Below are 24,849 nucleotides of genomic sequence, written 5' to 3'. Positions count from 1 at the left end.
TAAGGTACTTGCCAGAATGGAGCTTGCAGAACTGGAAGTTGCTCTGGGTGAGTCAGCAAATGAGTGGTGAGTGAATATGAAGGCCTAGGGCATAACTGTAAGCTACTGTAAACTTTATAAACACTGTGCACTTAGAATACACTGCATTTATTTAAAATGTTCTCTTTCTTCAATCAATAATAAATTAAGATTAGCTTACTGTTTTTTTTTAACTTCATAAGATTTAATTTTTTTTTTAGAGATAGGATCTTGCTGTGTTGCCCAGGCTGGAGTGCAGTGGCACAATCATCGTTCACTGCAACCTTGAACCCCTAGGCTTAAGCAATCCTCCCACCTCAACCCCCTGAGTCGCTTGTACTACAGATGCACACTACTGCACTGGCTAATTTTTAAACTTTTTCTAGAGACTGGGTTCTGCTATGTTGCCAAGGTTGGTCTTAAACTCCTCACTCAAGCAATCCTCCTGCCTTGGCCTCCCAAAGTGCTGGGATTACAGGTATGAGCTACTGCACTTGGCCTACACTTCAATTTTTAAAATCTCCTTGACTCTTTTGTAATAACACTTAGCTTAAAACACAAACATTGTACAGCCATACAAAAATTCTTTCTTTACATCATTATTCTATAAGCTTTTTTCCATTTAATTGTTAAAAAATGTTTTCAACTTTTTTTAAAAAACAAAGTCACAAACACATGTATTAGCCTAGGCCTACCCAGGGTCAGAATCATCAAAGTCACTGTCTTCTCCCTCCACATCTCGTCCCACTGGAAGGTCCTTAGGAGCAGTAACACCCATGGAGCTGTCGTCTCCTCTGACAGCAATGCCTGCTTCTGGAAGACCTCCACAAGGACCTGCCTCCTGCCTCATGCTGTTTTACAGCTATTTTTTTTTTTTATAGTAGTAAGGAGGACACAAATAATGAGGCCAGGCACAATGGAGCACTCCCGTTATCCCAGTACTTTGGGAGGCTGAGGCAGGCGATCACCTGAGTTCGGGAGTTCAAGACTAGCCTGACTAACATGGTGAAACCCCGTCTCTACTAAAAATACAGAAATTAGCAGGAGGTGGTGGTGCGCGCCTGTAGTCCCAGCTACTCAGGAGGCTGAGGTAGGAGAATCACTTGAACCCAGGAGGCGAAGCTTGCAGTGAGCCCAGATCACAACACTGAACTCCAGGCTGGGCGAAAGAGCGAGACTCCATCTCAAACAAAAACAAAAACATATTTTAAGGCATATTAGAATAGGATGTTATCTGTAGTGGTGGTGGTGGCCAATTTCTAAATAGAGCATGTGGAAAATACAGTCGCAGCCATTTTTGGAAAACACTGGAAAGGACTTTGTGACTGCCATAAGGAATAAAATATATACTCCTGTAAAAAAAAAATAAGATGTTATCTGTAATGATAGCCTATTTAATGTTCTTTTCCTTGAGTTCTAAAAAATTGGGATAGACTGTAACAAAATGGGGAAGGGAGGGTTAGTGTAAACTCTCCCTTGATATCTATGCGGCGGATCAGAAAACTCATAAATATGTTAACAATTGGATTTTCTCCTAATATAAAAACAACTATTTGGCTTCCTTTGCAGAGGCAAAAAATTAACCATAAATATAAGACCTCTTCTTTCCACTAAAACTAGGGCACAATCATTGTTTTCCTCTTATTGGAGTCCAAATGGGTTTCCAAATTCTTCAGATCTAGTAGTTGTATTTATTGATAACATAAATGGAAAGACTAAAAAATAAAGTTAAGAAAAATTCTGTGGTTTATGTTTTCAACTCTACTGATAATTTTGTATATAAAGGGATTCTAAATTGGACGGTAGACACATTTGCCATTTGAGGTCCAAACATTTTAGTGATACATCAAAACATCTTAATGCCTGACAGTTGACAGATTACTTCCAAATATTTCTTTTTATTTTGTGAAAGCCAAAGTCCTTTTCTCGACATGACAGTCACAATTTTGTCAACAGTCTACCACTTATTTACAAAGCTTTAAAATCTGATAATAGATACTTACTTGGAGTATACAGTGTCTCAGTGGGAGCAATAGAGGGTTTGCAATGGATCCGAAAATGTTGCAAAATAGTAAAAACTAGCATTGCAACAATTCATTTCCAAAAACACACCTGACTCATGAGTTTTTAGTTTTTAAGTTTATATAGCTTGCTTCTAGCATTAACATTCTGCACACCTAAAGTGCCACCATGCATGGCTACTTTTTGTCCCCAGAGAAACATTGCTGATTTTTACCAAATTTCAATGACGTGTCAAGCAAACTGTCATTTAGAAATGTTGTAAGCACGCCTTCAACAACAGTTCTTTATCTTGTCTAAAACTTTGGGCCGCACAATTCTGCTCTCTATCACACCTTCAGTACCTTTCATTCGCTATTAGCTTGTGCTTCCAGGGCCCCAGGAATTGTCAACTACTGGCAAAATAATGGAGCAAAACAGCAAGAAGAACTTGCATTTCCTACAGCATTGCATTTAATCTTTGCAACAACTCTTTGAGATGGAAATTGTTCCAATTTTATAGATTCATTTTAAAGATCTTAATTTGTCCAAGGTCACACAACCACTAGGAGGTATAATGTTCAAATAAAAATATCTGAAAGGGCTGGGTGCGGTGGCTCATGCCTGAAATCCCAGCACTTGGGAGGACAAGGTGGGCGGATCACCTAAGGTCAAGAGTCTGAGACAAGCTTGGGCAACATGGTGAAAATCTGTCTCTACTAAAAATATAAAAATTAGCCGAGTGTGGTGGTGCATGCCTGTAATCCCAACTACTCGGGAGACTGAGGCACCAGAATCGCTTGAGCCTGGGAGGGGGAGGTTGCAGTGAGCTGAGATTGCACCATTGCACTCCACCTCAAAAATAAATAATTTTTTAAAAAAACCTGAAAAGATAGATTACTTGGCTTCATTCATAGTAAAAAAGTGTTAATTAAAACTGCATGGAGAGATGCTATTTTGAAAAGCGTCGAAAAGTTCAAAGATCCTTCATATTTTAAGGATGTGGGAGTTTAAATTGTATGGGTACTATGAAGGCATTTGGTTACATCTACCAAAATTAACATTGCACATATTAACTCACGTGCAAATGGACTTAGGTACAAATTTACTAATTGTAGCATTGTTGATAATTGTAAAAGATTGGGAGGAATCCTAATTTCCATTAATGGGGAAATGGTAAAATAAATTAGAATTCTTCTATGTCATCGAATACTACGCAGTCATCAAAAATGTGGAAGAGGTTTATGTAGTGAAATAGAAAGATATCCAAGGTATATGACTAATGAAAACAAAAAACATGACACAAACAAGATGTGTGTTACTATCGGGGTCTTTTAACAAGGGGTGTGGAACATTTTGTGTGTGTGTGTGTGTGTGTGTGTGTGTGTTTCTTCAGTATGTGTAGAATATCCCTGAAAGGAAATTTAAAAACTGGTGACTTTGGTTGTCTCCAGAGAGGGAAACTTGCTGGGTTGTAGGCAGAGGTGAAAGATTTTCCCAGTGGCTTTGAAAATATCTTTTGAAGTTTAAAGCACCAACTGCATTACATATTAAAAATAAATAAAATAAAATTTTAAAATGAAATGACATCTGTACAACACTTGACAGATGCTCAGTTAACAGCCATCAGGATCTATTAGTAATTGTGGTTTTTGCCATTACAAGTAATTTTAAATGTAATCGTTTTGCCATTAGTTTTAATGGCAAAAACCATAATTACTTTTGCACCAACTGAATACCTTATGCTTCCGGTGAGGCCTCAGAAGATAGATTATGGTTAAAGAACACTAGAAGAATGTTTAATGTGATTTCCTTTTTAAAAACTGGTGGTTATTAAACCAGTCTGAATGAAAAGTCTTCAAAATGGATGATCATGTTCATACAGCAGTAGTTTGGAGTGAACAGAAATCATCTTCACCGTCAACCTAGCTTCAAAAGAGGCTGAGCCAATCTGGTTCTCTTGGCCAACCACCTTCCTCCCAACCTATACATTGGGGTGATCCATTACAAGCTCTCAAGAATATGTACGATGCTACTACAGTCACTGTGAGTGAGGTCTGAAGGGAGCATAGGCTAGGACTCATGAGGTTATGGTTCAGAGTTTCTGCTGAAATTCCTTTCAACAAATTGAAGGCACAGCACGTGAGTTACAAGTGTTACTGACGACTCAGCTAGTGCTAGATTACCCAACAGAGTAAGTGAGTCTCATGGGCAGAGGTGGAAAAGTCTGTTAAGCATGTAGTGAAGGGTGAACCTGGGCTGATTAGAAAAGATTCGTTTGAATGAATGTAGCGTTTATTTCCAAGAATAAGCATGTCCAGACTGATTGAGCAAGAGTTATATTTAGTTCAGTGTTTCTTCTGTCCATTTTGAGAAAGTTAAACCAGCAAGCCAGAAGGGGTCAAAGGTCACATTTTGCATGAAAGAAAAGCCAGTGGAAATGGGACTGTTAGACCTAAACTTTTGGGCATTTTACAGTAGGACTTAAAAAAGGACTTTATTACTTTTTGTATTTTCCGCCTCTAGCATTGCAAGTAGCAAGAGAGTGGCTTTTTGGTATTTGGAATATCCTCCCCTCATTTTCCCATTAGCCTGCCTGCTTTGGCTGCTGTTGAATATGTTCTATGAGATCCATAAGTCTAGCTCCAGGCATTGATTGTGCTTGTTTATTACATGTGATTAACTGCTTACATAAGAACAATGATGATCCCTGTAGGGGGAGGAGAAATGTGAAGAACAACTTACCTAGGCATTCCAAGGGCTAACGAAGGATGGTTTCAGACGGCATCATTCTTGTTTTGAATTTTCAAGCCTCTTGAGAAAGGAAGGAGCAGAATATGCTTTGCATGTAGATTTGTCCTCCCAGGCCCTGTGTTTTCTTTTTTGTATTTTTGCAGTTCTCTAAGTGGGGATTTTCTTAGTTTAACATAATTTCCATTTTTAAAATTCAAATATCTACATGTAAGGCGGGAATGGAAATTAACTCAATCAGATACATCCCTATAAACTGCAGACTGAAATTAAGACCTTGAGCAAATTGGCATTTTGATGAGATGAGGGTTCGGGGGTGGGACAGTTGAACACCTTGAACTTTGGATACACTGGCGAAAGTGCGGCCTGAGAAGGTTGTGTTGAGGAAGGAGTGTCAGTGACTGCGTCTGTTGGAAAAGGACACCAAGGGAGTTGAGGACGCATATGTAAGGGGGAGCACATTGGCTGGCCAGGTGTTTTATTTCTGCTGTGAGTTTCGATTAGAATTCTGGGTCTCACTAAGTGACCCATGTTGAATAGGGGTTGGATAGGACTGGCTTCGAAAGCCTTCAGTGAAGAGGTGAGCCTGATAAGGAAGTAGGTGGGAATTCAGGACAGGAAATGGAGAAGCGGCGTGGAGAAAAGAAAACAAATTTACAATTTGTGCCATTAGCCGTGTATTAGAATTTGGCATAAGAATTTGTGGAATTATTGTTTGCTTCTGAATTTATGGTACAAAAATCTACTGGCAAGGGTCACTAAAAGTGATGTCTTTATTCAGTAATCAACCGAAAGTTTTACACTAAATTCTTTTGAATCTTTGAATGTTTATGTTATTGCCAATAATCTTTCAATTCTTTTAAAAGGCTGATTTTTAGGAAGGCTAGCACTTTTTGATCACAAAGTAGCTTTCCTTGTGAGTATGATAGCTTCACTATCTTTCAAATTAGATTCTTTTGGAAACTGAACTATATCAAATAAAGTAAAACAAGTAGGGTTTTGTTGTTGTTGTTAAAGGTATTATATTTGCAAGTTTGTACAATTTAGTAGATACAAGAAGCGTTTACATTTTTTCTTTAGCTAGATTTTTCAGTTCAAATTATACAGGTATAAGGGTGAGACCTAAATGAACTCTCTTCTGAGGAGTAATGAATGGAAGGCAGATTACTCATTTCTTCATGTTCAAAAGGCAAATTATGTCTCTGGACACAGTGGTTTTAATGTTTTTAACTTATGTTCTCAAACTCTTCCCATTTCTTTATCAGTGATTTGGGAATGTGGAGGCAGTTTTATTGTAGTTTCCAAAGATTTAGGCATTTTTAAGACTCTAAGAATAGTTCATTGATCCACCAATTTGTCCCTTAATTTTATTTAAGCTGAGCAAGGCCCACACAAAAAGTCAGAAGCATGCAGCCTCTATCTAGAGAGGCTGAGGGTGGGGTAGAAAGAAGGGGGCATTCCAAGCTTGGAGACACAGATTCTAGTCCAGTTTTTCAAGCTGCATGACCTTCAGCAAGTCTCCAGTATTGTTCAAGGCCCCCGTTTCTTTATAAGTGCAATGAAGAGCCTGGACTCAACAACTTGTAAAGAAACATTCATTCTAATCATCTATTATGTGAAAGGAATGTGAGTTGTTCTAGAAAAGATGAATCTGCTCCCCAACTGTCCTCCAAGCTCTGGTTCTAAATTTCAGTAATTATAGTTACTTCTTTTGAGGTAAAATCATTGAGGAAGTCAGTTAACAATGCAGAGATGATGTCTGGAAGGAGTTTACATGTTTGTTGTTCCAATAGTATTTGTTGGGGGTCAACTACAACTATACATCAGGTATTGTGCTCACAATGGACTTGTGACTTTGGAAAACATGGTCCCTGTGTGCCCTTTTTGAATTTATAGGCCAACTGGGAGAAGCAGAGAGAAAAATAGGAAATCCAACAGCATGAGAAAGAGTATAGTGGGAATGTGTAGGGAGATATGACCATTCATAGGAGCCGCACTCAGTAGGAAATCAAGGAAGGCTTCCTGGTGGCTATGATGTCTTAAGGGCGACTTGAAGCATGAGCAGGAGTATGTCAGATGAAAAGGGATGAGAGAAAGATTTCAGGTAGAGTAACTTGTATACATGAATATTTGGACCCAGAGAGAGTCCAGAGGGATTGAGGAACTTAAAACAAATCCAGTATGGGAGGAGTATACTTCTGTGGGGGAGGGTGAGGACTCTTGATAAATAAGGATAACGATTCAAGTTATTTGGCTCTTGAGTTACTTTTGGACAAGTTGAGCTTCCAGTAGCTAGTACAGAGTAGGAACTTAATAAGTATTGAATGAATGAACATGTAAGTAAAAATGTCTAATACATACCTGGAAATGTGGACTTACTAGTCAGGAAAGAGAGGTTGGTTAGAGATTTCTATTTTGAAGTTTTGAATGTATATATGAAAGTAAAAACACAAGGAGTAGTTGCAATCATCCTGGAGAAAGTACGCAGAGGAGGGAAGAGGGTCTAGGGGCTGAATCCTGGGGTACCCACATCTGAGAGGAGGGAGAAGAAGAGGGGCTTTCAGAAGAGTCTGAGCAGGAAGGGCCATTGCAAAAGGACTAAACACTAAGCCCCTAGAAGTCAGCTCTGTTTTTTGGGACAGAAATTTTTGTTTTGTTTATTTTGAGATGCCTGCTGTTGACCAGACTGTGCCCTCCTACCTACCCAGGTTCACATATTGAAGCCCTAACCCTCAGTGTGACTGTGTGTGGAGATAGTGTCTTTAGGAGGTAATTAAGGTTGAATGAGGTTATGAGGTGGGACCCTACGCTGATAGGACTGTGGCCTTATAAGAAGATCTTTCTCTCTTTCTGTCCTCTTCCTTCTACTGCCCTAGTACTCACCCCCACCCCACACTGAGAAAATAAATTGCTGTTGTTTAAGTCACCCAGTTTATCATATTTTGTTATAGCAGTCTGAGCTGACTATAGTAACCAATGCTCGATGCATAGAATTGGTCCTGGTAAATACAGCTAATCAATATTTTTTTGAGTGAATTGAATGAATGAGTTATTCATTGGCATGCTGATGAATGCATTACTCCCTGCACAGTGTGACTGTAATTGAGCAGGTTGGGAGAAGGGAGGAGTTTTGCAAGCATGGAAGTCCTAGGCGCTTAGGGAGAATAGAATGGGAGGGTGCCGTGGTAACAAAATCAGAACAGCTGAAAAGCCTGAAAATGCTAAACTGCTCAAATCTCCTCTCTCTTTTAAAAAAATCATTTGGCGAGGCTGGCTCTGAAATCGGGAATAGTTCTTGGTTGATTATGTGATTGTGTGTGTGTTTGTGTGTGTGTATAAAGGCCCTTCTTAACAGTAGATAGGACTATCTGAATCTAAGTGAATTTAGGCACAATCTGGATATTGCTCTTCCTAGAGAAATAATACTCTAAGTTGGCAATGAAATTCCTCAAGTAAACAACAGATAAAGGGACGGAGAGGGACACAGTGTAACAATAATTGGAATAATTGGAATTCTTATATCACTCATGGCACTTACAGTGAAAGTTCTTTCTAAATTGCTTTCTACTACATGCCACACAGGTACATTATATAAAAAGATCCTAAAATATTGTTAAAAAGAAAATTTCCCAGAGAAGGTAAGATGAAAGTTACTAAATTCTATTAAGCTGGCAAATTAAACCCAAATCATTCATTGACTCATAATCAAGAACAGTCATTCTGCCTGCCAACAAAAAATTCAAACTGTCCTCATCCAGTTCTGGGTGGGAAGGTAGGAAATGGCATCTCAGATCACAGGCTTTGTAAAAGTAAGGGTTTCTGGCTTGATTCTTGGTCACAAATCATGCCTTTTTTCCTTGGAATGATAGTGGGAAAGAAAAGGCTGTTTAAAAATAGCACTGGACGCAGTGGCTCATGCCTATAACCCCAGGACTTTGGGAGGCTTACGCGGGCAGCTCACGAGGTCAGGAGTTCAAGACCAGTCTGGCCAATATAGTGAAATCCTGCCTGTACTAATGATAGAAAATATTAGCCAGCTGTGGTGGCATGCACCTGTAATCCCAGCTACTCGGGAGGCTGAGGCAGGAGAATTGCTAGAGCCCAAAAGGTGGAGGTTGCAGTGAGCTGAGTTGGTGCCATTGCATTCCAGCCTGGGTGACAGGGCGAGACTTTGTCTCCAATAACTACATAAAAATAAATAAGTAAATTAAAAAAATAAAAAATAAACATGTTAAAGAATACTGATTCCATTTGCCTTCTTGCTAACGTGTACCCTTGCAGACTGGGGTAAAACTAGATCACGTTAAAAGCCATTGTACTTAGAAAGATCCATGACTAGAGTGCGAGGACAATTCTGTGGCCTCGAGGGTCCCATTGGAGCGAGAGGAGTCTGACTGAGAAGAAGATAGCTCTGTCCTTTGATGCCCAGTAACCTGCATGCCCAGTACCCTGCTGGCTGTGCCATTGATAGGATATGTGGTATACGCACTTCAATTTGTAAGAGATCATGGTCCAAAGAGATCACAGATTTATTTTGCCACCTGGCCCAGATGGAGATAGAAATCAGGACAATGGTTGCCTATAGGGTTGGGAGTTTATTAGAATGGAACACAATGGGAAATTTCTGGGGTGATGGGAATAGTCTATACTTTGATCAGATGGTTGTTACATGGGCCCATCTATCTGCCAAATTCATCAAATGGTATGCTGTAGATACATGTGTTTCATTGTATATAAATTTTGCTTCAAAAAGCAAATACTCAAGGTCAGATGACAAAGGTCTAGGAGCTAATCAAAAACTCTTAAAATAAGTGACCAAAGTTTTTGTGAAAATGAGAAGAAACTTAAAGGAAAATTCTTTGTTCTTTTTCTACATTAGAGGAAAATTGATGGTATCAGATAAATGCTCAAAAACAAGCTTCCAAACAGCATTTATAATCACTACAATAATCAGTTTGAACACAGCCAAACCTTCATGTCTCAGAGTGAAGGAACCATTTCTAGTAGTATAAGCTATGATGGAGATATTTCCACATTTATTTTCTTTCACATTTCTGTTGGAGGAACAATGTTTTTGTAAATGTAAAAAGCTTTTAATGGAGGTAGAGAAGAAGCTATGTTTGGTCATAGTATTATCTGCTTACGAACTAAAAATTCAGAGCTCTCTTGTGAATCATGCTGCCAAGAATTGCAGGCTAAAGCCTCGAGATTGTACGAATTTAAATTTTGACTTTATGGCCTCAGTTGGCATGAAGATACAAAGATAATCTTCTAGCAAAAACAGCTTTGAAAATGGTAGAATGGGCTGGGCACGGTGTCTCACAGCTATAATCTCAGCACTTTGGGAGGCCAAAGTGGGTGGATCACCTGAGGTCAGAAGTTCAAGACCAGCCTGGCCAACATGATGAAACCCCATCTCAACTAAAAATACAAAAAAATTAGTCGGGTGTGGTGGCAGGCACCTGTAATCCCAGCTACTTCAGGAGGCCGAGGCAAGAGAATTGCTTGAACCCAGGAGGCGGAAAGTTAACTTTTAGAGATGGTTATCCATGGCTGGACGTGGTGGCTCATGCCTGTAATCCCAGAACTTTGGGAGGCTGAGGCAGGTGGATCACCTGAAGTCAGAAGTTCAAGACCAGCCTGGCCAGCATGGTGAAACCCCATCTCAACTAAAAATACAAAAAAAATTAGCTGGGCATGGTGATGGATGCCTGTAATCCCAGCTACTTCAGGAGGCTGAGGCAGGAGAATCACTTGAACCCGGTGGTGGTGGGGGGTGGTAGGGAACAGAGGTTGTGGCGAACCGAGATTGCAGCATTGCACTCCAGTCTGGGTGACAAGAGTGAAACTAACTCTGTTGCAAAAAAAAAAAAAAAGAAAAGAAAATGGTTGAATGTCACATGGAAAGTTACTTTTAGAGATGGTTATCCACAGCCAGGCGTGGTGGTTCACTCCTGTGATCCCAGTACTTTGGGAGGCCAAGGCAGGTGGATCATAAGGTCAAGAGATAGAGATGGTTATCCAGACACCTATAATATTACATTGTCCTTTTGACTATCTATATCAATAAATTAACCAACATTTTATGACCTGACATGGCCAGGCGCAGTGCTGGATGCTCATGATTCTCAAATAATTCTAGCCGGACCTTGTCCTCAAGAAGCTTCTGAGCAGGTTGAGGGGATACAAAACAGATAAATAGTACTAATGCAGGAGGAATGTGTTAAATGCATGACAACTACCACTAGAATTCAGAGGAGATGAAATTTTGTTGGAACAGAGACTAAAGGAAGGAATTCTGCATGTGGTGGCATTTTGGCTGGACCTATTACAAAAGGTATGCTTCCCCCTGACAAGCCAAGAAAGTGGGGATTAAGGCAGAAGAAAAGAAAAGCTTTGAATTCATGGAATATTAAGGTTTTCCTTGGCTGAAGCATAGGTTACAGTAGGAGGAGATGGACTTGGAAGGATTGCTATAGGCAGAGAGGAAGCGCTGAACTCATGGGGAGGCTATGATTTGGGTTAAAGATAGAGCTGGGTCATGACAGGATGGATCCTGAAGCAGTAAAAAATCCAAGAAAATTAGAAGGCAGCAGGGTCTAGGATGAAGTTCAGGAGGAAAGTCCACGGTCTAGGATGAGAGGTCCTTAGGAGGCTCTTAGGACAGATAAGGTAATAGGTCTCAAAGGGAATGACAGAAATGCAATGAAAAGGGAGAGATTGTAAAGCTAGAAGGCTCAGGAATTGCCTCTTGATTAGGTGAGGAAGGCAAAGGAGAATCAGCCCTGGAAGAAGACAGTGAGATTTTAATCTGGGTGACTGGAGGGACAGGGATCCTGGGCACAGACAGAAGGAAGTTGAGAGGAACACCATGTTTGAGAATGGTGACTCATATTTGAACAAGCCAGCAATGCCCAGGAGACAGCTGGAAAAGTGAGGCTGGAGATACATTCAGCAGTGAAGCCAGAGCAATCTTTACCCTTCTTCACCTGGGAGAGCCAGTAAGTCACGGCTAGAGTCTGTGTGTCCAGCATGTGAGGGTAAAGAGGGAAGCAAGGAGAGCTGGGAGCCCAAGAGTGAAGTTTTTGCCAAAAGGCACGAGAGGAAAGTCGATGTAGCACCGTATACTTTCTCACCTATGCTCACCAAGCCCAGGGACGAGGCTCACAGAGACGAGTTTGGAAGAGAATGCTGGAGAGAAAGTGGTCAAGAAAACTGCCGTTATTGAACCTCTTGGGCTAACTTTGATTGTAAGTCTTGGAACAATCAGAGCCTATGAGGAGACAGCCATCCTGGCTATTCTTCCCATGTCAATAGTGAACACGTGCAGATCCTCTTTCTTTTCTTTCTCCTTTCCCCTCTTCCTCTCTCCTCCCTCCCTGAATACTCTTGCTTATTTTTGGACTGGTCTAGAGCATGGGTGGCCATTGTCGTCCAACAGGAGGGGCCACTGTCGCCAACAAAGCGTAACAGCCTTTCTTCTCAATATTTATCTGTAAATATTTATTGTCAATACTGACTACGGAGAGAGCTCCCTGTGCTTCAACGATGCAATATTGGGGGTCTTTCAAATCATACAAATATATATTTGCATGACGGCTTCATTGACATTTTTATGACTTTCTCCTTCTTTCTTTGTACTGGTCTCAAGAGCCACTCATAAATCTCTCAGTAACTGCATAGTGTCCCAGGGCCAGAGACCGGTCACTCCTGGCATTGTGTAGAGTCATTTAATATCCAAGGTGGTGACTAATGTCTGGCAACAAAGGCTCCATTGGGTGTCATGTGTCCTGGGACCCTGAGCGTGGGCACTCTAGGAGCACCTCATTATTGCTTGTTAGTACTGTGGTCAAGAGAAAAGTTGAGAAAGTGGTCAGGAGGGTGGATCCACATGAACCCCACTGGGACATGAGAGACCTCATTCCTGATCACTGTCAGTGCAACCTGAAATCTTAAAATCAGTTTAAAACAAAGGTATCTACCTTTATCTTATGTTCATATCCTAGGCTTTTAATAATATGTATTTTTCACATGTTTACAGAAAGCAATCAACTGAGCTATTCGTGGAAAGGTTTGTGGGTTTGGTTAAAGAAGTGGAGGAGTATTACATTTCAGCTGGAAACACATCCCTAGAATGCCAAAACATTTATTCCAAAGTCTGGTTTCCTGGTGCAATCGGAGGCATGGCAATGCCTGTGTTCAGAGACTGGGAGCTAGGGCCAGTAAGGCATTTGATCCACATGGATCCCAGAAGGCTTTTATTGTTAAATTATATTCTTTCGGAAAAACCACCCATGTCCTATTTTGTAAACTTGATATCCATACACTTTTGACTGGCAATCTATTTTAGCCGTAAGACTATGATTCACAGCAAGCCTGTTTTTCCTCTTGCTTGGGGTGGCAGCGGAAAGCATAGGGCACTTTCCAGCCTCCAAGGGTAAGGGGCAAAGGTGCTGGGGTTTCTCCTCCCCAGGAAAGCTTTCTCTGCCTGTGCCACGCTGCTCCCTGTGAGCAGACAGCAAATCTCCCCTCACTCCCCACTGCCATTCATCCAGCTCCGTGCAGTAGCCCAGCTGCGTGTCTGCCGGGAGGGGCTGCCAAGTGCCCTGCCTACTGGCTGCTTCCCGAATCCCTGCCATTCCACGCACAAACACATCCACACACGCTCTCTGCCTAGTTCACACACTGAGCCACTCACACATGCGAGCACATTCCTTCCTTCCTTCTCACTGTCTCGGCCCTTGACTTCTACAAGCCCATGGAACATTTCTGGAAAGACGTTCTTGATCCAGCAGGGTAGGATTGTTTTGATTTCTCTCTCTGTAGCTTTAGCATTTTGAGAAAGCAACTTACCTTTCTGGCTAGTGTCTGTATCCTCGCAGGGAGATAAGGATTGCTGTTCTCCATGGGGGTATGTGTGTGTCTCCTTTTTCTTTCAGGACTTGTAGGATTCTTTGTGCCATTTGCATATAATTTGGCAGGTTCAGATTTTTTTAAGAGCCCTATGAAGTGCTTTTTGCATGTGTTTTAAAAAGGCATTTGAAAATTGAAAGTGTGATTTATGTAAACTAAATCATCTGTAAAAAATTGCTTTGGAAAGTAATGATAGCTGGCCGTAAAGGGAAATATCTGTGATGCACCTAATGTGTTTTTAACCCTTTATTTGCTGACAATCTATAGTTATTAATGCTAAACTGGATTTTGGCTTCATACTAAATCAGCTACCTTTGCGTATTGTCCAACAAGGGTCTGTTTTTGTAAGAATGAGATAAAATGTATACTTGATATAAAATAGTCAAAAATGTAACTATTAGTAAGAGTAAGCTTGGCATTTAGGTATACCATGAACACGTTGTCAGATACTCTGTTGGGTGTTAGGGGTAGCAGTTAAAACAAAATATTGATAGTTGTATCAGAGTCTATTAGGCTACAGCAACGGAAGTTTATTAAAAAATATAAACGATCCAAGATGATAGATGCATGGTATACTTCCTGTAACTTTTGTCTCCTTAATATATGTCTCTGTGTGTGTGCATGCTTAACTTTTAATTCAGTTAAAAACTTTTTTCTATTTGTTTTTCATCTGGATATTTGATTCTGCATATCCTAGCCCAATTGAACGGATAAGACTGAGTTGTAGGACTAAAGAATAGACACGCAGAAATGCATTTTAAAAATCTGTTATTTGGACGAGACTGACTATGTAACATAATTGCCAAAGCTTTGGTTCATGACCTGAGGTTATGTTTGGTATGAAAAGGTCACATTTCACATTCAGCTTTCTGAAGTTTTGGTTGCATAACCAACCTGTGGAAGGCATGAACACCCGTGTGTGCCCTAACCAAAGGTTTTTCTGAATCATCCTTCACATGAGAATTCCTAATGGGACCAAGTACAGTACTGTGGTCCAACATAAACACACAAGTCAGGCTGAGAGAGACTGTCAGAAGGTTGTGGAAGGGTCCACTTTGGGAGCATTTTGCAGAGGAAGAAACTGAGGTCCGGGCAGGTTGCATTCTCCTGATGGCAAAATGCAGCTCTTCCTATATGTATACCCTGAATCTCCGCCCCCCTTCCCCTCAGATGCCCCCTATCAGTTCCCCCAGCTGCTAAATATAGCTGTCTGTGGCTGGCTGCGTATGCAACCCCACACCCCATTCTATCTGCCCTATCTCGGTTACAGTGTAGTCCTCCCCAGGGTCATCCTATGTACACACTACGTATTGCTAGCCAACGAGGAGGGGGAATCAAACCGAAAGAGAGACAAACAGAGATATATTGGAGTCTGGCACGGGGCACATAAGGCAGCTCCCGGGAGAAAGCCGGCCCCTGGACTCGACTTTTGCATTTATTTTAAGCCCGGTCTTCCCTGGGCCACCTTTAGCAGATCCTCGTGCGCCCCCGCCCCCTGGCCGTGAAACACAGCCTCTATCCAGCAGCGACGACAAGTAAAGTTCAGGGAAGCTGCTCTTTGGGATCGCTCCAAAACGAGTTGTGCCTGGAGTGATGTTTAAGCCAATGTCAGGGCAAGGCAACAGTCCCTGGCCGTCCTCCAGCACCTTTGTAATGCATATGAGCTCGGGAGACCAGTACTTAAAGTTGGAGGCCGGGGAGCGCGGGAGCTGGCGGAGCGCGTTCGTCCCGGGACTGCACTTGCTCCCGTCGGGTCGCCAGAGTCCACCGGACCCGCCGGCTCCCGGGGCAGGGCCGGGGCCTGAACTCGTGTCGCGTCTCGGCGGGACATGAGCTGCGCCGCCTCTAACCGCGGGCTGTGCTCTTTTTCCAGGTGGCCCGCCGGCTTGTGAGCCTTCAGCGCCGCGGGGACCGGATCTGCTCCCTGCCGGCGGCCTCGGACCATGACCATGACCCTTCACACCAAAGCGTCCGGGATGGCCCTTCTGCACCAGATCCAGGGGAACGAGCTGGAGCCCCTGAACCGTCCGCAGCTCAAGATCCCCCTGGAGCGGCCCCTGGGCGAGGTGTACGTGGACAGCAGCAAGCCCGCCGTGTACAACTACCCCGAGGGCGCCGCCTACGAGTTCAACGCCGCGGCCGCCGCCAACGCGCAGGTCTACGGCCAGTCGGGCCTCCCTTACGGCCCCGGGTCCGAGGCGGCAGCGTTCGGCTCCAATGGCCTGGGGGGGTTCCCCACGCTCAACAGCGTGTCTCCGAGCCAGCTGATGCTGCTGCACCCGCCGCCGCAGCTGTCGCCCTTCCTGCAGCCCCACGGCCAGCAGGTGCCCTACTACTTGGAGAACGAGCCCAGCGGCTACACGGTGCGCGAGGCCGGCCCGCCGGCGTTCTACAGGTACCCGCGCCCGCGTCGCCCGTCGTCGGGGTGGCCGCCGCGTCCGGTGGGAGGGAGGGAGCCGGGGGAGCCGAGGGAACCGCGGGACGTGAGACCCAAGGGCGCGCGCAGGGAGCCCGGGGCGCGCAGCCCGCCCGGGGGTTCTGAGTGCAGCCCGCCTTGCGTTCAGAGTCAAGTTCTCTCACAGGGCAGCTGAAAAAAACGCGCTCTCCGCCCTTCTACAGTCGGTGCGAGAGGCAGACCTGAACGCCCGGGGCTTCCTAACTAAAGACACATTGGAAAACCAGACAAAGCAGCAGTTATTTGCAGGGGAAAACACCTCCAGGCAAATAAACGCGGGGCGCTTTGAGTCACTTGGGAAGGTCCCGCGCTCGGCATTTAAAGCTGGGGTTGTTTGGAGTTAGCGGAGCTCCGCAGAGTTTTATTTAGCCTTTTAATGTTTTTGTTTAATGTGTTCCCCAAATTTCCTTTCATCTGGACTCTTTGATTGGAAATTTGTCCGCTGTGATGACTTACTGGGAAGCGATCCTCCTCCTCCCCACCCCGTGTCCTGGGGCTTTAGAAAGCGATTGGGAGTTGAATGGGTCACAGCAAGTTTCTGATTTCGGAGTTAGCTGGCTGAGTCCGTGCTGGAGCCGGTGGCTGGCATGTGACTTCTGACAGCCGGAAATTTGTAGGTGTCCCGCGATTTAAAAACTAGCCATATGGAAGCCTGAGTGCTTAAAAATAATCTCCCGCCAGCCCAGGGACGAGCCTGTCCCATCTGGGGAGAATACCCCGGAGTGTCCTACGGGGTCAGCGGGGTCTGCGCCTCGCAGCCACTGTCGAAGGAGCGCGGCCAGTCCAGGACATAGGAGAACACTTCATGACTTCAATGTGAAGGTTTTGTATCCTCCTTTTCATTTTTTTTCCAACAAGAATTGTTCTGTCTCCCTCTTCCATTCCTCCCATTTTCCCTTGCCCAGTTTCTCCTTTTTTTTTTTTCTCTTTCCTAATGGGCCTGCAGAGGGATTAGGTGGGCGTTTCCGGTGAACACCTGCCTAGGTGGCCACAGGACAGGTGTACCCTGGAATGGGTTTGGGAGCTTCAGGGCACCACATGGCTGATGCAGAATTAGGCATTTCCCAACTGTACACTGGTGTCTGGACTGGTGTCCCCATATCTTTCTGCTTTGTAAGCCGTGGACCATTTTTTGTTCAGTGTTCTATTTCCAGGGATATTTATAGCAGAAGGAAGGGGACTAAGGTGCAGGTTGGTGCCAGAAGGTGCTGAAGGGCAGATTCTGGGGGTATCCAGCGTGCATCTTCAGCCACCTTAGAGGAATTTAGAACATCCCACAGCCACACAGGTTCAAGCTGTCTTTACTTAAAAGACAAACAATGAACAAAACTTTTAAAAGTTGGCATATTTCAAATTAATTTTACTCCTTTTAATTTAGGGTTAAAATAGAGAAAAAGGAGTTCTTCTGCCCACCTTTTTTTTTTTTAATGGAAGAATAAAATACAGCGATTAAGTCTAATTCCACACAACATTCTAAACTCCTTGATGTGAAGGAAGGCATTGGTATGATGTGAATTCCATAACCTTATGATGGACTCCAGAAACCATTTTCTTTCCTATTTAATTTTCAGTTCTTTTATTGCAAATTAATGCCACTGAATTTCAATGGGCACTAATGAGACTGCTCCTTGGTGGATTATTTACTGCCTTGCTAATAATTACAAAGTGAACCTGGTCAAATACAGAGGGGATCACATCTTATTCAAAATTGTTCATCATCCCAGTGATAAGCAGTATAAGTGTAATATGCCCCATCTTACATTTTTTTTTGCATTAAATGATATTCAGATACTCTTAGAATAATAAAAAAGACAAGGAACTTAAAAATTAAAAAAAAAAAACTTGCAAAAATGGGACTCTGTGTGGAAATTCAGTTTTAGGATGATTTTTCCTGTGTTTTGATTCCTGGAAAGTCTTTCCTCTGTTGTTAGAATTCTGCCTTTTATTAACCAGCAAGGAAAAGAAGCATCTATGCAAGTTCTTCATATGGACAGATGTTATTTAGTATTTTTCCCCTCTTAGCTTTTCTGCTTAAGTAACTCTGAGTATAAAGGAAAGGATTGATTAGCCTCTTTTAGGGAACTTTAAGTTTCTTAAGTAGTTATCAAAAGTTTTGAGGCTGAAAGCAGTATTTTCAAACTGCTTGTCATGACCTAGAGGGTCATGGAATCAGTTTAGCAAGTCTAGAATATTCTTTTAAAAGGAATAAAACAGAAAAGAATATAATAGAAAATATTAGAATGTGTGGTATTTAGTAAGGATAAGTTTTGTTTCCTGAAAATCTGTTTTAATTATACATGCTTCTGTGTGCTGATTGTGATGTAAAATGTATTTCTTACTGTGGGTTGAATTCAAAGAAAAAGTTAGAGAGCTAATGGCCTAAAATATTATATGTTCAGTGGAAAATAAAAAATCAGACAACTGTATGGTTGTTTTTATCTGTACAAACCAAAATGCTATTTTGATTATCCTTATTTTTCCCTTACAAATTAGGCTGGTGCCTTTAGTCAGTTAGGCTAAGCTTTACTATCTGATTCTTAACTTTTTTATTTGTACTGCTCTCCTGAGTGTCATACTGGATGTTCAGAGAATTTATGTGACAGTCACATCATTTAGCTTTGAGATGCTATGGTTACTTTCTTCCATTTCTTCCATAATCTGCAGCCATATCTATGTGTGAAGAAATGTAATAGATAAAATTTCTCTGGGGGCATAACGTAAGAAAGATTGTCACATGCCCCAACAAACTATTGTTAATATAAATTTGTTACTTGGCAAGCTGAAATTTTGCAAGATGTTTCCCCAAATTTCACGATGAAGGAAATGGGGAGTCATCTTATCCTGGGTTCCTTTTCTGAGTTTAGACAACTTAGGAACTTCAAATAAAACTCAAGATGATGCTTAACTATATTATCTATCCTTTTAAAAGTTCAAATTAGGAATTTAATGCCACATGCTTATTTCAGTTTTGTTACTCAGTATTCTTAAACATTAGACTCACTTCTCCAAAAAACTTGGCAAATATATAAACCTTTGCCTCAAAACCAATGCCCTGCTAATTTGTATCCTGGCCATCTGCATATTTTGGACAACTAATTTGTCCACTGGTGATCATTTAAAACTCTTTCTTATCTTTGAACAGAGACTGATTTCCAAAGTGAGATTTAAGTGACTAACTTTCAAGTTTCCAATACATTTTTTTCTTTTACTTAGGTAACATTTCAGCCCCGTTTCTTTCTGACCTTACTTTTTTTGTTAATTTAAATGGTTACTGATTACCTGGCACTTTGTGCTGGTCTAAGAATAGTCCGAGGAGTCACATATTCCCTCATGAATGAACGTATTTTCAGATGAAAACGGAATCACATCTTCAATCCCCATTTCATTTTCACCTCCTCCATGTGGCTTGTACCTGTTTGGAAGAAAGCTCCTGAAGGATAATTGCCACTTATTCTAATCTTCTTTCTCACACTCATTTAATTTGGATCCCTGGATATAGTTGTTATTTACTTTTGTGAATATATTTAGGCTATGACATTCATAATTTGGGAAAATTCTTAGGTTTGAGAATTTTGGTTTCTTATAGTTTTAAGGATCTGTATGACAGGTGTAAGAACCTGCCAAAGGAAGGAACATAGATATCAGGAAAAACTAGAAAAGATGCCAGACTTATCATTAATGATGAGACAATAGTAACTTTGTCAAGTGAGACTGTATATGTGAAAGCGGTATAGAAGCTAAACAAGCATTAGGTTTTTTTACTATTTTATTCACATGTTAATATTTGTTTTGGTGCTTTCATAGGCTAAAGAGCAGGGAAAAAACAGATTTAAGTGGTCAGGAGTTTTGTTATAAATATGGAATGATGGTTATATAAAATATCTTTCTGTGGAAGTCAAATTTAAGTAAAATCTTTATCACTATCTGAAACATTTATCTGCAGCTGGCTTATTAGGTTATCAGAAAGAACATTTATTTTACAGATACGTTTTAAAAATGTCAAAACCCTGATTATGTGAAAACAATTTTACATAAGGAAATATATGAATTTTTAATTATATTTTTCTGAAATCCATACTCAGCACGAAATTAATACATCTTAACCCCTCCCTGTGACTTCATTATTATTTTTAATGTAACTTTAGAAGAACCCAGTAGAGAGAGCAGCGTGCTAAGCATGTTTCTTTCTTTTCCAGACAACTTTGAATGGAGAGGAGCAAATTAGTCTTTTGGTTTAATTCTGTCTCAGTTTGCTAATCTAAAAAAGAAAAACAGAGTGGCTACAATTGTTTAGAACCAGATGCATACCCCAGGGAAAGATGCTGTATTAATCCAAAAAATACTGCCACTTGAATGCAAACCAGCCAAAGCGAAAGTGTAAGGGATTTCATGGAAAGGAGGTAGTTCATCAAAGTTATTGAGGAGTTTTGTATTTTAAACTCTGCCATTGAATTGACGTGTAATGTCACTTAAAAAAAAAAAGATGTATCTGAGCTGTTCCCTTCTCCAGCTCTAAAATATACTCATACTAATCTCTGAAATCCCAGGACTTACGTGGGCTGGAGGTTGTGGGGAGCACCTTTACAATATTCTTAATCTTATGAGGGAAGAAACCGTAATTGCTGAGTTCTCTGCTTTGGCTAATATCATGAGGGACTATGAAGAAAGCTTTGCATTAATCAATAGCATTTTAAATTATGTGTATATCTTTAGACCCTATTAAAAATAGGAAGCATAGAAAGACAACTATTTTGGTCCTAACCGACAAAATTTTATGTAGTTGAATAAAGTAATAATTTCAAACACCGTGGGCAAATAAGAAAAAGTATGACTTTCTTACAGCCCACTTGTAAGTGATATGGTGTTGGTAATGATCCATGATTTTGATGATGTCAATGATGACGATGGAAATGAAGTGTTAGCCTCAGTTTGGAGAGGTAGTATTTCTGAATGCCTACTGTGCAGCCTGGAGATGTTCATGCTATACAGAAATCAAATCTTTTAAATCTACTTGGTTCATTGTTGTATGATTTTAATTTAATAGTCTGAAATTTTTAATAATGATATTACCAATAATATTAATATCACAAATCTATTAAGTACCTATAATTGCTACATAAAAAAATTTAAAAGAACCCCGAATTCCAAGCAAGACTGAAAATTTTTTGCCTCTCCTCTGAACTATTTAGAGGGATAAATTAGTTGGTTCCATAACATCTACTTTAAATAAATATATAATCTTTAATAAGATAATAGACTTCTTTGTTTGGTAATGTCTACTTTTTGGAGATCCTATGAGTTACACTTGGGAAAATTGTAAAAGTTCACTTAAAGTTAATAAAATCAGTTAAGTAATGTTCAGGACTAGATATTTCCAGATGAGCCCTTGAAATCTTATGTGGGTTCTTTTTGAGAGTTCCCCAAATGTTGTCAACCCCAAGAAGAATGAAAGACTTCTGTAGCTTTATCATTCAGATTCTCATCTCCAGCTCAGAAGCCGTAGAACTGGCCGGTTCCTAAGGTCCACCCTCCTTGGTTCCAGTCCCGTCTTCCATCCTTCGGTCCCAGGCTCATTCTGCCTGTTCCTAAACAGTGGCAAGTTAGGGGCCCCAGCAGCCAACTTGCACATACCTGGCACTACTTCCTGGGCAGTTTTCTTGGCTCCTTGACTTGTTGGGTGGCTTGGGATTTCTTTTACGGCCCTGAAAGCAAAAGACAATGTTCTCTTTTAGTTTCCTGCAATTAAATGATGTTAGCAATAGTCTTCTTTGCATTGGTGTACTTCCTCTTTCTTCTGCAAGTCTTTTAGAATTTTGAGTCCATTCTCATATTTTCTTCTTTCATTTGCTTTATTTTCTAATACGTAGAAGCTTTAAACCCCGTTTAAATACTTTTTGACCTCTTTTCTGCTATTAAGATTTCTTTTTTCTTTTCTGTTTTAGTTGTTCCATCTGTGTATTCTCAGATATTTTCACTTCACATTTTCTGGTTTATTTCTTTATTGACCTGGCTCATGTGTTATTTTAAGGAAATTTGGAACAGGGCTCAACAAAGTTCCTACCTCAGCCAGTATAAGAATATGCCTTAATAACTCAGAGTGGTATTAACTAGATTAAAAATTTCAAAAAGTGATGCTTTTCTTGTCTCTGAGGTTAGAAACTTCGACAAAATAAAGAAGACATTTTCAATTAGTAGAATTTCTTGGAGAGTTCGTTCATTCATTCATTTGGCTACCTTATTCCGAATTGAGTCGTTCATTGAGGGCTTCGATTATATAAAGTGTGGTTTTGAATTCCCAGCAGTTCATACAACAGCGTTGCACCTAGCAGTTGGGAAATCTTACAGCATGAATGGATGAGATTCTAATATCAGACTGTCCTGCATGTGTAAACTAACAGTGTAGTCTCAACTGTTGTCTCCCAGTGGACTTGGTTTCTGCAGTTTTAGATCCATGTGAACATGTACAAGGCAATTTTGCTGACTGTAATTCCCCACTTAATCAACAAAAACACTCATTTTTGAACATTCAGTGCATTCATCATTAATCCTACTTACATGACAAAGGGATTTTTCAATGGTGATTTTTTTTGAGGGGGTAACTCGAAAGCAACATTGTCAGAAACGTAATTGTTTTTAAAGGTTCTTTATGGTGACTTTGACTTTTGCTTTTTTGGAAGACCTTACAAATGGTTGTATTTATTTCTCCTGGAATAGTTCAAGCAATTCAGAGTGAAAGGGCATATATTCTAATTTGCATATAAGATATAATTTAGTTATATTGAGATGGTATTTTCTTTAGTTACAGGGAAAATAATTGTAGGGCTTTCAAAAGCCTCTTTGATTTCGAATAGGAGGAATCCCTGAGCGCTGGTCCAAACAGAAACCATGTCTTTTTCATTGCTGCATTTCTCTCAAGATCTTAGCAAAGTGCATGGCACATGTAAGCCCGGAGAAGCTGTTGGTTGAATGAATGGATGGTGGTGGGCAGGAAGCATCAGTGACATGGTTTGCCCCAGCCTATTGGCTGGGAGAGAGGCCATTAAGGAAGGGATCTTTACATGCCACTGGAAGAATGTGGGAAGTTTGTGAATCTCTCTTTCTCAGGAACAAAAGTAGAAAAAGGACTCTACACGGCATTCCAAGTATAGTCGGCTCTCATTATTCACAGATTCTGTATTTGCAAAATCACTGACTTACTCACATTTATTTGTAACTTTCCAGTCAATACTTAAGGTGCTTTCTCAGTCTTTTGCAGACATGTATGGAATGGCAAAAAAATTTGAGTTATCTAACGTATACATTCCCAGCTGAGGCTGAACAAGGCTGACTTCCCGTTTCGGCTCTTAGACTATAAACAAGTGTCCCTTTTGCGATCTACTTAGTGTCATGATTTTTGCATTTTCATAATTCAGTTGATGATTTTGCTGTTTAAAATGCCCCCAAGCATAGGCCTGAAGTGCTGTCTACGGATTCTAAGTGCAACAAGGCTCTGATGTGTCTTAAGAGAAAATACGTGCTTGATAAACTTTGTTCACGCATGAATTACAATAGTGTTGGCCATGAGTTCAATGATAGAGAATCAATGGTATACATTCAATAAAGTGTTTTAGAACAGAAAAACATGTAAATGAAGGTTATGTATTAATGAGTTGGCAAAAATGCTGTGACTAAAGGCTCCCAGGAACCTACCCTGTTTTCCCCTCAATGTAGTGGTTCAGTATTTGCTAATTCAGTGTTTGAGGCGACTTTATGCCCCATGAGTACCATGAATAATGAGAATCGATTCTATATAATAGAGTGATGAAAGCACAGAGCTGGATGCCAACAGTTATGTTTCGATCCTGGCTTGACTCCTGTCTAGTTGTAATCACTGGCAAATTGATTAGCTGTGTGCCTCAGTTTCCTCATCTGTAAAAGCTATATCTTTTGGATGATGTTAGGACTAAACAAATTCATAGACGTCTAGGGCTTATAACGTTCCTGGCACATAGCAAGCCATTATTTTTTATTACTGCTTCAGAAGGGAATTGAGAACTATACCCTGAAGAAGGTGACTGTGGGAATTCTCTTTGAGACTGGAATATCCCTATATTTTTTTTTTTTTTTTTTTACCTTCAAGTGACTAACTTTAATACCCTATTGTGATTAGACATTAAACTTCTGCAACCAAAAGGAAGCAGGAAACTAATATTTCTTGAAGTGCTTATTACATGCCAGGTACTGTGCTAGAGAAACAAAACAAAACAACTATAAAAAACCCTTCAAATTTGGCTGGGTGCAGCTGCTCATGCCTATAATCCCAGCACTTTGAGAAGCCGAAGGGAGGAATGCTTGAGCCCAGGAGTTCCAGACCAGTTTGGGCAACACAGGGAGACCCTGCCTCTACAAAAACAAACAAACAAAACCAAAAACCCAAAGACACTCAAAATCAGTAAAAATTAATCAATCAATGTAAAGAGTGAGGGACATTATGTATTTTGGACTGAGGCACTGTCAGAGAGGGAAGTAGTTGAAGCTGAGGTAAGCAGCTTATGAAGAAGCTATGATGTACAGAGGGCAAGGATTTGGAAAATGGCAACAGGAAGAAAGAAAAATTTGGAAGCTCGGACTTAGGGAGCATTTACAAGGGTGTCTTTTTCACATTGGTTGGAACATCCAAATCAAGGATGATTTCTGAATCACCCAGATGAGTAAAAAACTGCAGAGACCCAGGC

At 40.9% G+C, this 24,849-nt stretch overlaps 1 protein-coding gene across 7 annotated transcripts in view; it reads left to right on the top strand.

The window, feature by feature from the left end:
• The window catches only part of ESR1 (estrogen receptor 1), a 399,499-nt gene that overhangs the window by 104,742 nt on the left and 269,908 nt on the right, over positions 1–24,849 (top strand). For 5 of the 7 annotated variants that reach the window (XM_032258797.1, XM_032258791.1, XM_032258793.1 and 2 more), the window contains exon 3: positions 15,554–16,075. In XM_032258797.1, the coding sequence (XP_032114688.1) occupies positions 15,624–16,075 (452 nt within the window). In that variant the 5' untranslated portion in view covers positions 15,554–15,623. Of the gene's footprint in view, positions 1–13,447; positions 13,564–15,441; positions 16,076–24,849 lie in introns of those variants that run through there. The other 2 variants (XM_032258792.1, XM_032258794.1) reach the window with 2 other exon arrangements.

Source organism: Sapajus apella, unplaced genomic scaffold, assembly GCF_009761245.1.
Source record: "Sapajus apella isolate SASKATOON/1434 unplaced genomic scaffold, GSC_monkey_1.0 scaffold105, whole genome shotgun sequence".
Classification (NCBI taxonomy): Eukaryota; Metazoa; Chordata; class Mammalia; order Primates; family Cebidae; genus Sapajus; species Sapajus apella.
This window is presented reverse-complemented; position numbering and strand designations above follow the sequence as displayed.